Genomic DNA, 14,555 nt, shown 5'->3' on the forward strand with positions numbered 1-14,555 from the left:
CAACATTAAACAAAATTGGAAAAAATAATGTTCGGTTTTGAACAAAAAAATATAGTGTCAAAGTTGAAGAAAAAAATTAAACTTTGTGTCAAAATCGAAAAAATTGAAAACTTAGTGTTTTTTGTGAGAAAAAAAATTCAATTTTGACACATCAGCATACCATGTCAGCATGCCACGTCATCAAAACTGACACGTCATCATGCCACGCCAGCATGCAACCTGGTTAACCGGTCAAGTGGTCAGAATTGTAACAAATTGGAAAACACAGTGTCAAAATTGACACAAAAAAAACACAGTGTCAAAATCGAATTTCTGTTTAAAAAGAGTGTTTTTTGTGTCATTTACCCAAAAATTAACAATAATAATATTTAAATAAAATGAAATCAAAAACTATATTATTTTGTTTTAGAAACAATGATTGATATTTGAAGTAATTAAGTATTATAATAATTAAAACAACATTAACTCGAAAATTATATTTGATTTATTTACATGCAACTAAAGATGACTATGGAACGAGATGAGATGGTATCGGTGATCTCAGTCCATGCCCAATTATATACATATATTAAAAACCAACATGCTTATCAACAGTAAACTTTTCCGCTTTCATATTTTAACCACAGTATTATGCACAAAACGACTCTTTTCGCCCTTCTACATTTGCAACTGTCCTTCTTGCACAAACGAATATACCCGACGTAGATGGTTTCATACATTTCTCGCAGTCTTTTCATCTAAGAACTTACATTCTCGAATCCAACTCCTCCGATTCATAAGGTATTTCGACTGCAATCTCTTTCTCTTTCATGTTTCATCATCGACTTCTCCCACTCTTACTCAATTTATTCTCAATTTTGACAAAACTGTTTCTTGATATGCAAAATTTTCTGATTTCTGATTTCGTTTCCGACTCTCTGCAATTGATGTTTCTGCTGTCTTCTCCTCCAAGAATTAACAGTTTTGACTCCAACTCTTCCGATTGATAAGGTATATCAATTTCAGTCTCTTTCATCTTCTGATCATCGATTTTCCCCAATGTTTCTGAATTTGTTCAACTTATCGACAAAAAAAATTTCTTAATGTGTACATTTTCTGATTTCTGATTTCATTCTGAATCTCTAGAATTGGCATCCCCGCCGTCTTCTCCTCTAACAATTTACTCTGTAGTGTTTATTCTCCAAGCGAAGACCCTCTTTTGCAATTATCACACCTCCCCGCCCCCTCCAGTGGAAACGATAATATCTCATTCTTGCAATTGTAGTGAAAGCGGCACCGGTGGCGATGGTGGCTTCCACACAACCGTCTTCCGATTGATGCAAGAGGATTGGTCCATCTGTTGCTCCTGTATTATAGGGCTCTATCAATTTGGGCAACGATTTTGAGCAATCGGTGACGAATTTTGTTGGAGGTCGGCAGTTTCCATTTAAAGATGTAAATGCCCTGAGAAGATTTCGATCGTCAAGTCTAAGAAGAAAAAGAGCGTCGCCACGCTTTGCGTAAGGTCGATTCAATATGTATTTTCTGAAATAGCTCCATTATATTTCCTCTTTTGTTTCATTCAACAACATAATTGTGCAATTGACGTAAGATGAAATTAGGGCTTTTTGTTTTGGTTTTATATTATTCAATTTCTCAGAAGATCAAGAATTTGGGGAATCATGGACTTCCTTATTGGTCTGATGTGTTTAGCAGCGTTGGAAGTTTACTCCCTATCAATGGAGGGAAGGCTGCTCAACAGACCAATTTATCATCAATGGTTCCTCATTTCTTCTTTTTTCTAAAGATTGAACTGACATTTCTTCTTTGTTCCAAAGACTGACCTAACATTCGAGTAATTTTCACTGCTAATCTTTGTCTTTGAGAAGTAGTGCATCATCTAAACGAAAATTTGATATTTTCCTGTTAATCTTGTAGAAGATTGGAGAATTGATTTTAAAAGGGGGTCACTTCTATGTGTACGCTTATCTTTTTGTTTTTTTTTGGACAACTGTAGGAATAGGATCATCTAAAGACACTATTGTGAGCATCCGAAGACCAAGACTTATCAAAAACAGCCTCATATAGTTGTGTAGATTAAGTGCTTTACCCATTAACTCTATTAAGTGAAAAGGAAGCTCATTAGTGTCCAATTATGCAAGCCTAACCATAAATACCATGGAGTAGAGATTTTGATGCCACTAATTTGCGATTGAGGAAAGGAGAAGGAAGAAGAGCTCCTACAAATGGGGTATTTTGAAAAACCTTATCTTAAACTTAAAACTTCGAACTGCTCCTAAGTTAATTTACATTTACGTCCTTTATTTGCTTTTGCATTACATACAACATTGAAGTAATGATGTCGTTTCTTTCTACTCATACATGTTATGGATTCAAGGTTATTAGCTAAATTATGCCCTCAATCACTATTCTTTCAGGTACAACACATTCATGCACATGTGGTCTCCTGCTGGTCAAACCGGATTGTTTGGAATGAATGAAGTTATGAATCACGGTTGCGATTTCATAAATGGACAAGGAAGCAAAAAAAGATGGACCTAACAGAGTAACAATAATAGGGATGTGTGACTTCTAGCTCACACTAAAATTACTTTATCTATGCATTATTTGATTTTATTTAATCCTTTTATTATTGTCACAAAATTTTTTGATTTCCGAATATATCAACACTTACCTAAAAACAAAAAAAGCTTCATCATATTCCCATTAAAACCTAGCGTGTTTGAGAACCCATAAATGACTATTAAACACAAATAATTTTTTTTCAATAAATACGTTGTCCCGTGGTGAACCACAGGATCACCTCCTAGTTTTAAATAAATTTCTATCAGTTTGCGGCATCTCAAACAATTCAAATTCGATCGTACACTTCATCATGAATCAATTATTTAGATTTATCCAATGAACGGTAACACAAAGGAACGAATCCGGTGAACTGTAAGGTGCCGTCCAAATATCACAAATTAAATTTACACCGATTTATAAAGCTTCAAATCCTCAAATCATTTCATTTTTTGCAAGTTTCCACATTTCAATACAATCGTGTCGAAGGGAAGTACGACTCACATGGTAATATCGCGGTTGGAGAGTATCTTGGATGAGTGAAGTCAATTGTTTATTGTCGGGTCAAAAGGCAATCATTCTTGAATCACGAACTTCGCCATCCTATCTCGAACTTTAGCCGCTTCCTAATTCCACAATGTAGTATCTTTCGCTATTGTTGTTTGATTATGCCCCGGGCCAAATTTCACCACAGGGCATCTCGTTGTCATATGAGTTTTCAATGTCGAATTCTCATCTTCATTGAAAAAAGAACAACATTTCTTGCATCACGCTTTTCTTTGACCGCTCGACGTTACACACAAATCAAAATTGCCCCAAATAGCGTGATTTCTACTTGTTTTTTTGATGCTAACAACGGTAACATTGTTTGATGAATCTCCAACACCAACGGAAGCCGAATCCGTTGCTTAACTTGAGAGTGTTTTTTGATCTAAGGGAGGAGGGAGTCATTCCCTCCCAACCCACTGTCACATCACTTTATCTTTTTTATTTTTCTTCATTTTTCTCAACCCACAACACACAAAAACTTTATCTTTTTGAACTCACTCAACTCATTTAATTAAAAAAAAATACAAAACAATCAAAGTAAAATCTTAATTAGCAATACGGGTTGTTTAATTGGATTCACTAACCCACTTCATCATTTCTCTCTACTTTCGCTCTCTCATTTTCTCTTGTACCATGTGTTTTTTAAATCTTGTATCTTAGTTGTTTTGTATTTTTTTTAATTAAATGGGTTGAATTGGTTCAAAAAGATAGGGTTTCTGTGTGTTGTGGGTTGGGAAAAATGAAGAAAAATAAAGGAGAAAAAGTGATGTGACAGTGAGTTCAGTAGGTTGGGAGAGAATGATTCTCTCATCCCTAAGAGAGGTTTTTTGAGGTTTGGTTAAGCTAAACTTGAGAGCTAAACATCTAATACATATATATATATATATATATATATATATATATATATATACTATAAGGAATGGTTAATACTTAATATGGACAAATAAGAGTCCAGCCTTACACACCCTCAAACGGTTATATAGCCGGTAGGAAAAAAAAAAAAAAAAAAACGCTCGAAAAACCGGTTCATCAGACCGGTTTATCAGACCAGTTCAGACGGAACCGGTTCCAAACCGGTCCCAACAATCAAAAACTCGAATTGGTATGATCTGCCGGTTCGGTTCAAGGCTGGACCGGTTCAGTGGTGAACCGGTTTTCGGTTCGGTCCGTGAACTGGTTTTGTTGCCCACTTCTACACACACAGGTATTAGCTTATCCCATTTATAAACTTAATACTGGATATCCCGTATATAATCTTAAGAGCTTAAAATCTATCTATTGAAATTTTCAATTAGAAAACTCTCAAAATCACATCAATAGCTTTAATTTTTTAATAATTCCAATTTCTAACAACATTAACATGTTTAATCTCTAACAAAAGTTACATAAATACAACTATCGTCATAAAAGATTTATAATATCCAAATTTTATGATATACTCAACATCATAACACATGTATATATTAAAAACAAGACAAAATTGCAAAAATGTCCTTGTGGTATTCATTTTTTTTTTGGTTTTGGTCCAAACCCCGACTTTTTAGATTGACGGTCCTTTTGAACTACTTTGTTTGTTGTTTTGGTCCCTCGTCAAATTAAAAAGACAAAAATATCCTTCTGATACATTTTCTATGTTTTTTTCTATTTAATATAAAGTTTTATTAATAAAAATTATGGGACCCACCTCTCTCTCCCTCTCCCTCTCCCTCTCCCTCTCTCTCTCTCTCTCTCTCTCTCGACAAACAAACACACATAAACACACACTAGCCTTCATTCCTTCTGCTATGTATCTTAATCACCCATTTCACTCATCTTCATTCTCAGTCTCCAGGGGGTTTTCCCATTGTTGAATCTGGATGAAAAAAATCCCCGAATAACATAGATGATGAACAAGTGTCATCAAAAAAAATACCAGCAGGTGCTTCTCCTTTTTGCTAAGGTAAATGGAAAAACGATGGGGTGAAACGACAGGGTGAAAAACGATGATGAACATGGGTCATCACAAAAATTACCAGCAGGTGCCGCCATTATCAACCTCCACTGCAACTTCATCCCTTCTTGAAGAACAAAGGAAACGTTCCACTGCAACTTCATCCCTTCTTGAAGAACAAAGGAAACGTTCCACTGCAACTTCATCCCTTCTTGAAGAACAAAGGAAACGTTCCACTGCAACTTCATCCCTTTGATTCTTTCTATACCAACTCATTCATTGAAATTCCTTTCGAGGACATACACCCAAAAACTGTTCCAGAAACAACTATTTGGGATTGAAACAGCTATTTAGGATATATAGATTCTACTCAAGAACACGATGAGCAAATCTAGAGTTTTCGATTTTGGGTTATCTTTATTTGTAGGTGTGTATGGGGAATACGATGAACAAAAAAAGTTGAGACCCAAATGCTGTGAATTGGAGATTTCATTAAGAACCATAGATGGAAGATCTATGGAGAGATTCGGGGGATTTGGGGGATTAGAATGAGTGAGATTTGGTGCTGTTACAGTCCATTGTTGTAGCTTTTTTTTTAGGATACCTCCATTGTAAAGAGAGAGAGAGAGAGAGAGAGAGAGAGAGAGAGAGAGAGAGAGAGAGAGAGAGAGAGAGAGAGAGAGAGAGAGAGAGAGAGAGAGAGAGAGAGAGAGAGAGAGAGAGAGAGAGAGAGAGAGGCCCGATTTTATATTTAATAATAATAATAATATTTTTAAAAAATGAAAGAAAAATAAAAACTAAATTCATTAAGGGTATAATAGTCTTTTTAGTTTAACAGGGACCAAACTGCATGTAAACTAGCTCAAAAGGACCATCAATCCAAAAAAAAATCAAAGTTTGGACTAAAACTCCAAAAAAATGCATACCACAACGACCATTTTTGCAATTTTGTCAAACAATATCAAAAAAATGTATAACCCTGATACCATAACCATCCTAAATCCGTAAATTTTTTTGAAAATATCTCATATCCGACCCCATAACCATCTACCTAGCTCACAGGTTTTGGGTTCGGTTTTTTCCATCAAGTTAGGGTATTTTTCCATCACACGGATGGATACCATTAAGATGGCATGGTTATGATAAGATAACATATTATTTTAAATAATTACAATAGTTTATATAAAAATTACCATTATCATAGTTAATGACAATGACATTATTATTTTTCGGGACATATTTAACGATCACGAAGTTAAGAACAAAAATAGATATAAGTTTGAAGAATATAGATTTTTCAGCCGGGTTTGGATCAAATGCAATAGCACAAACAATGCTGATTGCTGTGCCATGGAAACATACACGAGGAGAAGTGTCGTGAATTAAGATAATGAAGCCACTAGAACCAGTCAGAGGACATATGGCTAATAGACATTCTTTTTTTTATTTTTATATAATGGTCGACTTCAAGAACATTTAGCTTTGCGCACCATTAATATATGGGATGTCGCTAGTGAGACAAGAACATCTATTCACGGCATGGTTGCAGTAGTAGTAATATGAACAATACCCCTTGCAATCTACATCTGTTTTACATGGTGGAGCATTAAGATCACCATAATCGTTCCCCGAGGCTTGTGAGTCTACAAAACCTGTGATTCAACGGTGTTAACTCTAGTAAAAATACAGAAAATAAGCATGGGCATCAGCCATCATCTATATAACTTTTGCATTATTTTTCCAACAATTTGTTAGATGTAAATTAAGTACATATTAGGCCCTGTTTGTTATCATCTGACTGGGAACGAGTCAGCGATTTGGGCTGACTCGGCCAGACAAAATGTGTTTGATAGAAGCTTTCTCAACCAGATCGTCTGGCCCGTATCTCCTTCTCAGTCAGACTTTGAAATACAGCTGACTGAAAAAATTCCGCTTGTACCCTCTCTTTTCTTTCTTCCCAAAGCGATACCAGCAACGAGGCCGCCTCCATCGACAGCTCTCCATTGCATCTCCATCGCAGCCACGGGACAGAAAGACCATCCCTCCGTTTGATCTCCGACGAGAGAGATATCAAGACACGTCCACAACGCCTCCCTTTCTTTCTCATCTTTCAATGAATCGTTTCTTCTCTCACAGTGATCCATTACCTACGTGTGATTTGGAACCACGATTGATATCTTAACCCTGCATCTTCCTTTTTTTGTGACTTCTGCCAATTCTTTGCTGCAATCGGATAATCATCGAGTAATTTATGTTTTGTATTTGTTAATTATTTAATTCATCGCTTGTTAAGTGATCATTCCAAATCAGAAGGTGATTGTTCCAAATCAAAAGATGATCGTTCCAGATTTGTAGAAGCGTCTCCTTCGTGGTTTTGATCTGATCGAAGAAAGCAATTGAGCAACAGGTTAAAGAATCCTTAAAATTGACTACATTTACATGCTCAATCTTACATTCCACTATGATAATTGATAATTTAGGGCAATAAAGTGTAAGTTTTCAGTCTTTACAATTTTACATGTTCCATTCTTTGCTAATGGCACCAAGATGATCACCATCTGATGAGGCAAACTAAACTCAACAGTCAATAGCTGTTGGTTTTAGAGTTCCATTCTTTTGTAATAAGAGCAAAGTTCTAGTGGCATAAATCTTGATGGAAGTTTCATTTAATCGCCTTACATATGGCATCAATGAGTCATGATGATCCAATATAAATACTCTATTTGCTTTTAGTACCTGTATGACAACTATGTATAGCTTCAAAAATCGCGGGAACTAATAACAAGATTAGCTATAAACTACAGATGATTGTAATTCCATCGTCCTCCTTCTTTCCCTTTCTCAATCTTCAATTTCCGTTTGGTTGCTGTGGTGAATCCCTCAGAATTCAAGGGTATTATGGTCAATTGGTTTTTTATTATTATTTTTGATGATTTTGACCACTTCTCTGCTATAAAGATAATTCTTTTAGGGGAAAGATTGTTGATTTCTTTAATTATTATTATTATTATTATTATTATCTGGGTAAAATAGTCATTTTGCATCAGTCAGTACGTTTAATCAGATGAACAATCAAACAGCATGATTTCTTATTCAGTCAGAAATTCTTACTCAGACAGACATTTCTCAGTCAGCACTTTCTCAGTTAGCAACTATCAAACGGAGCCTTAGTCTGCCAGGTGATTCTCATAAGAGCTTAGAAATTCAATCCACATTGGATTGGAAATTCGATAAAACTCAATAACCATACCACCCCATAGCAAATTGTGCACATTGTGTGTGTGTGTGTGTGAGAGAGAGAGAGAGAGAGAGGGAGGACGTGAAGCCATACTCAATAGCATGATCAATAAGACGATACTCATTGATACTTTCCCCATATTTGTTAGTAGTATGAAGCTTTTGGATGGATGCAAAATTTTGTATATGCAGATTTTGTCTATGTTTTGAGTAGATAGTTTTTGAGTGTTGATTCATGGAACTTGAATATCTCTATCGGAATTTATTTCTTAAAGCATAGATGTATTAAATTATATTCTAGAAGTGATTGAAGTTTTCCTTAAATGTGTTTATTGAAAGTAAATCCCATAAAACCGAAATGAATTGTAACTTCCTCGTAATTAATTATACTTGAATTCCCTTTTATCAAATCAAAATTCAAGTTTCATTTGACTTGATGATCAAAGAATGTTTGATCTACAGAATTATAATCTTTACTGTTCTGTTGGATTTATCTAAAGATTTGCAGGATGGTGAAAAGTAAAACAATTTGCTCAAAAAAAAAGTCTGTATTACTAGCTGTTCCTTCAATTAACATGTCGCAGATTAAAATCACCTAAAAAACATAGCAATGCACTTACAAAATCCAAAAGTTATTAAAAAAAAAAAAAAAAAATCATAGCAAAACATAGAACACAAATATTCTGAAGCACCTTTTGTTTTTTTTTTTCATCTGTTTCCCTCCTGGAGTTAGCAGTCGAATTCCAGTAAAAAAAGCTAATAATACCCCCTTCCTCTTCCCCTACCACCACCACCACGTCTGCCCCATCCCCGCCCATGGCCGCCCCTACCACCACCACCACCACCACCTCCACCTCTTCCGCCATATGAAATACCTTCAAATGCCCTGTTTACTAGCTGGTTGCCGCCGCCTCCACCTCCACGACCCCGTTTGTTTGTATAGTTTCCGGAACCGTTTGTTGTATTAGCAGGGCGTTTCACTCTGATAAAAACGAGGGTAATTTAGTCTTTTAGTGTGTGTGTGTGTGTGTGTATATATATATATATATATATATATATATATATATATATATATATATATATATATATATAGAGAGAGAGAGAGAGAGAGAGAGGGTAATTTGGTCTTTTAATAGAGAAATAGAGGGTGAAATTGAATTCCTTCCATCTTCCATTGCGATTGGAAGATTCAAAGGGAATTGATTTGGCAATCAAACAAACAATGGAACGGAATCTCAAATTCCAATTCTGTCAAAGAAAGGAGAAATAGGTAAAATGATTTCAAAATTGAAAAGTTATTAAGAAACATACCCAGTTGCATTATTTGATGGGGCTGCAGTTTTGACAGCTTCTTTCCAGGATAAATTAATTCTTTTATCTCCAATAAAGGATGGTGACTTTGCATGGAGTGGCTGGATTTACAAAACCAAAATATCATTATTAAATTATCACAACATATCTTTATAATAATATATTATTACAAAAGCACAATGCTATAATCAGGTAATTTTATCAAGTTACCTGTGTCATTGCCAAAATATTGTTGCATGTACGTAAACCTGTTGTGGCATTCTGCTTTTGGGTTTTCTGCAGATCAAAATAAGGCTTGAAATTCAGACAAGAAAATAATATTTTTTTTTTAAAATAAATAAAATAAACTCACAACAGTAGCCTTTTCCTCATCAGATATGGCAGTTGCCATTGTCTTGTTTTGCTGAGCCATTCCTTGAGTTAGCTTTTTCATCGTCACTTTAGCTAGGTCTTCAACACAGGTTAACCTGCAACTCAAGTTATAACATCCTATCATCAAAATTCATTACATGTTTTTTTTTTTAATTTGTCTTCATAAAAGTAAACCCCAACTAATGTCATAAGAGGTATGTCTTCATTAAAACAGTTGCATTTAATTTTAAAGTGAACACAGAACAATTAACAACTAACAGATAAAATAGGAACTATGAAAACAGAAAAAATAAGAATATATGAAAAACAGAATTACCTTTCTGTGAAATCTTTGTAAAATTCTGAAAAATCCTCACCAAGCCTATCTGATGGTTGCCCAGTCACTATCTTATAACCACATAAACTATTGGTGGCATTTGGAGCCTATTTCATTCATAACATTTTCAATCAAAAAAAACATAAGTAAACAACATATGACACATGCTAAAACTTCAAATACAATACAATAAATCTCTATCTACTCACCTTGTGAGCCAAATGGTGAAATGTGTACAACAAGCATTCAACATATGTGAAATTCATCTCTTCCCCAGTTTTCCTCAGAGGCATGTATTTCTGAAATGTCAAGAAACATAAAAATAAATAAATAAACCACAATGCAAATCTTTGATGAAAGATTTATACCTTCAACAGCTGAACAACAGAAGGAAGAATCTGCCTTGAATCCTGTGGTGTTGAGTATGGAGAACTCTCTGCAAGGTTTTTAAGCAAATCCACTTTCCGTTCTTCAGGAAGCTGCTTATTTTTCAAAAACATAACAACACAAGTCAAGTTACTATTTATATTCATTTCATGATATAACAAAATGAAAAAGTAACATCATCATTACCTTATCGAAAACAGGAATAATGTTCTTGTTTAAATAGTTGAGAAACTTGCTACTTGAAGCACCCCTCTGCATAAAGTTTAAAAGAAAGTTATATTTCACTACAATGCCAAGAAAAATCAAATATGTGTTTTAGAGTAACAAAAACACATACTAAGAAAAATGGAAGAGCCATGTAGAGGCATGATATCAATCTATCAATATGGTCTCCATCAGAAACCTGCACCTTAAAGACCATGTATTCAGTAAACAATATAACAAAAAAGATTTCAAGACAAATATATATATATATATATATATATATATATATATATATATGTGTGTGTGTGTGTGTGTGTGTGTGTACATAAAGAAGAGAACAAAATAAATATTGTTTACTCACATCAAACTGTGCATCTAGATCTGCTTGCCCTTCGATAATTTCAATAAGCTCTTGAACTCTCTCAGTGGGAGCTTTATCTCCAAATATGCTCAAACTTTTTAAAAAATCCATAAACATCTTGAACTCTGCTCCAGTAACATCTTGTAAGCTCTGCAGTCAAAATGCATTCATATAACTTTATATTTGGGAATTGATGAAATACATAGAGAAGGGAAGAGGGGCATACAAAAACTATGAGGATAATAAGAACATACCTTTTTAATTAAATCAGTTATATGCCTTTCCATCTGTTCTTGAGGCTTTAAGAGCTCTGATTTTATAGGAAACACCTGTAATTTTGTTTACATATAAAAAAACAGTTTAAATTTGTACAAAGAATCAAAATTGTTGTTATGTGTGACAACCGATAAGCTGGTTTTCTACCTTGTCCCTGATAAAGATGAGGGTCCTCTCACGATTATCATCTGGGATTGGTTCATCAACACTTTCAATGTGCTTAAATAAAGCTGTTAAGGATGCTGCATGCATAATTTAACTCATTAATTTACAGTTGTAAGGCAAAACTATGCAAAGATAAAAAAATTACTTTTGTTTCATCTTTTATATGACTTAAATATATAAGGTAGGGTTGAAATAGCAGAAAACAAACAAACTATGATGATCTAATGATATCATTATCATTGAATTACCTTTAACATCCTGCCTCAATAAAGACAACAGAGCTTTATGGACTGCATCACGTTCCACATTTTCTTCTGAAAATATTAAAGTTCTTCAAGTTATATATATGACATGATCATACAACAGCTCCACAAAAGAAAAAAGTGAAGAAGAATATACCAGCTATAAGAAGTTGAGCAAGAATGTCAACAATCTTGGAAATATGTTCAGGTGTATCCTTACAGAAAAGAGGAAGTCCGCGAATTGCTTGCACTCGTATCTTTATAACACAAATAACCAAAAATAAACAAGAGTTAAAACAGAAATAAGTTCATATGGCAGCAGTTCCTATATACATATAACATAAGGACATAACATAGCTTCATCAAAACAAAGAGAACACTATCATAGTGATTTTCGGTTTTCCTCACAATATGATTAAAGCAGATATTTCAACTTTAGGGTTAACATATAAGACACAGTTTCATATATAAGAATGAAGCATCCCCTTTCAAATAATGTATTAAAGAAACCTATGAGACTTACATAATATACTTCTATTATCTCTAGATATACATTATCATTACTAGTTATGACAATTAGTTTCTGTTTTATAGCTTAATTTACGAGTACACTTTCAGCAAATTTGAAATTGTACATACTTTAAATGCTGAATAGAATGGCTCAATGGCTCACTTGACTATGTTACATCCAGTTATATATAGATAAATCCATAAAACACACTAATATATTCTCAAAATTTCGAAGACTAACCCCAAGTTCTTCTGCTTCACATAAATCAAGGTGAGCATCAACCGCCGTCCCCGATAGACCAGGAAAGAACTTAAAGAACCTGGGAATCAGCTGAGCAGCTAATTGTCTCGCCTTCAGGCTTGTACTTGTTGCTGAGGCGATAATATTCTTATAATCGTCCACGTTCTGTAGAAAAAACAACCTAATTTTCAGATTTAATGACGATAAACGAAGTAAACCCTAGAAAAATGATTGGTAACCTGAGACTTGTCTTTAGCTTCGTTGAGTCGTTCACCGTATTCATAAAGCTTTTCGATGTCTCTTGTGTCGTCGGAAGCTTCAGCCATTGCTGATGATAGTACTCGGTACTCGGTACTGATCTGAGCGGGCGAATCTCGAGTGTGGTCTGAGTGGGAAAAAAGAGATGGAAACGAACGGTTTTGGGAGAGCGCCTCTGTTGATGTTAAAAAAAAAGAGACTCGAAGTCGAAAACAGAAGGGTTACATATAACATAAATGGAAAATGGAAGGAGTAAATAGAGATTTGTAGAAGAGTACGTGATATTTTGAAAAGATACAGGTGTTTATATTTACTTTTAAACTGATTTTTTATTTTATCTTATAGAAAAAGTTTTTTTTTTTTTGAACGGCAAGGTTAATATATTCATTAAAATCAGCAGGACGCTGGCAATTCAGTACAAATATGATAAGAAAATAGAACAAAGATGCGGATAAGATAACCTATACTAATTAAAAGTTGAAACTATCGAGTTACATTGGAAATCAAAACTTGAATACGCCCAGAATCTCCGCTTAGGATGCTTGAGACATCGGCAACATTTTTCCAAAGCAAAACTACCCCTCCAAGAGACTAGGTTCTTTTGGACTATTTGTTCATTGACTATCTTCCAGGTGCAAATATGATAACCTCAACTCCTACCTGAGATTTCTCCAACTCCAATGAGAGCAATTGAGGTGACCTGCAAGATGGAGTGCGACTACTGCTAAAGCATAAATGTAATTTGAAGGGAACCTGCAGAAGGAATCAAACACGAATAGAGAAAAACACACACCAAAAAAACTTACCCCCTCAACCCATTTTAAATCAACCCACACTTGAAAGAATACACGAAAGAAATGCCAGGTATAGTTTTATGCCTATAAGATGTCTACCCGAGAAAAGGAAAAAGAAACACACACCAAACACACACTTAAACTACACCCTGGCATACACCAAGACACCAAAGGAATGAAAAGGAGCCCAACCATCCCCACCCACCCCCCCCCCCCCCATTTGAATTTTAAATCAGGCCAGCCTCTTGAATTGGGTTACAGCACCATTCTAACCATCTAAGTTTCTTAGTTTTATGTCTAACATTTATCCATAAATACGATAAGGTCTGAATATCATTTATGAGACAAGAAGGAGAGATGCGCTTGTCTGAATAAGCCATTTTGTTTCTAAAGCTCCAAATAACCCAGATAAAGACCAAAGCCACAGCTTCATGAAATAAACCGAAATCAACATTAGATTGAAAATTTACTTTGCAAAGGAGTAGATCTTTAACCGACTGGAAACCTGGTGGAAACCGATGCCACCAAGATGCAACACCACTCCATACTTTTAATGAAACAGAGCAAGTAGTAAATAGATGACTCTCGGATTCTGCATGTTGATTACATAGGGTGCATAGAGGGTTGGACCCGATTCCTAATTTAAACAAATTCTCTTTAGTTGGTAATCTACCGTGATTAACTCTCCAAGCTAGAATGTTTACTTTCCGGGGTACTAGATGGTTCCAGATCCAACAGTTGCTTGATTTTGGCAGGATATTGTTATCGATATGTATTCTCAGAGAGGCTACTGTGTATATTCCTGAGGACCCAAGCTTCCAGAACCTGCCTTCACTTTGG

The 14,555-nt window shown here is 34.9% G+C and overlaps 1 protein-coding gene and 1 long non-coding RNA gene across 7 annotated transcripts; one reads left to right on the forward strand and one right to left on the reverse strand.

Moving 5' to 3' along the window:
• Positions 1–663: 663 nt before the first annotated feature.
• LOC111884535 (uncharacterized) lies at positions 664–2,611 on the forward strand. Of its 5 annotated transcripts, none has more exons than XR_006190464.2 (4): positions 664–780; positions 953–990; positions 1,126–1,504; positions 2,418–2,611. It is a non-coding gene; the product is annotated as an uncharacterized LOC111884535 (long non-coding RNA). The 5 variants fall into 5 exon arrangements; XR_006190462.2 differs by having other exon boundaries at positions 1,171–1,504; XR_008231614.1 differs by lacking the exon at positions 2,418–2,611 and adding an exon at positions 1,997–2,161 and having other exon boundaries at positions 1,171–1,504.
• Positions 2,612–8,806: 6,195 nt separating this feature from the next.
• LOC111884518 (apoptosis inhibitor 5-like protein API5) lies at positions 8,807–13,127 on the reverse strand. Of its 2 annotated transcripts, none has more exons than XM_023880832.2 (16): positions 12,903–13,127; positions 12,664–12,828; positions 12,070–12,169; positions 11,919–11,984; positions 11,653–11,747; positions 11,484–11,558; positions 11,230–11,379; positions 11,002–11,073; positions 10,851–10,916; positions 10,646–10,756; positions 10,487–10,576; positions 10,278–10,384; positions 9,942–10,056; positions 9,800–9,865; positions 9,590–9,690; positions 8,807–9,260 (listed from the first exon to the last, which is right to left on the reverse strand). In XM_023880832.2, exons 1-16 carry the CDS (start codon positions 12,987–12,989, stop codon positions 9,035–9,037), a joined length of 1,692 nt encoding a protein of 563 aa, XP_023736600.1. In that variant the 5' UTR covers positions 12,990–13,127; the 3' UTR covers positions 8,807–9,034. The 2 variants fall into 2 exon arrangements, with proteins under 2 accessions (XP_023736600.1, XP_023736608.1); XM_023880840.2 differs by having other exon boundaries at positions 11,002–11,067; positions 12,903–13,126.
• Positions 13,128–14,555: the final 1,428 nt, after the last annotated feature.

Source organism: Lactuca sativa, chromosome 4, assembly GCF_002870075.4.
Source record: "Lactuca sativa cultivar Salinas chromosome 4, Lsat_Salinas_v11, whole genome shotgun sequence".
In the NCBI taxonomy this organism is placed as follows: Eukaryota; Viridiplantae; Streptophyta; class Magnoliopsida; order Asterales; family Asteraceae; genus Lactuca; species Lactuca sativa.

Excerpts from the sequence above, each read along its gene's own strand:
- LOC111884518 (XM_023880832.2), bottom strand. The coding sequence starts at position 12,989 with ATGGCTGAAGCTTCCGACGACACAAGAGACATCGAAAAGCTTTATGAA. Across the intron at positions 9,691-9,799 it reads ATATTTTGGCAATGACACAG|CCACTCCATGCAAAGTCACC; the intron begins GTAACTTGATAA and ends TTGTAAATCCAG. Across the intron at positions 9,261-9,589 it reads CCATCAAATAATGCAACTGG|AGTGAAACGCCCTGCTAATA; the intron begins GTATGTTTCTTA and ends CGTTTTTATCAG.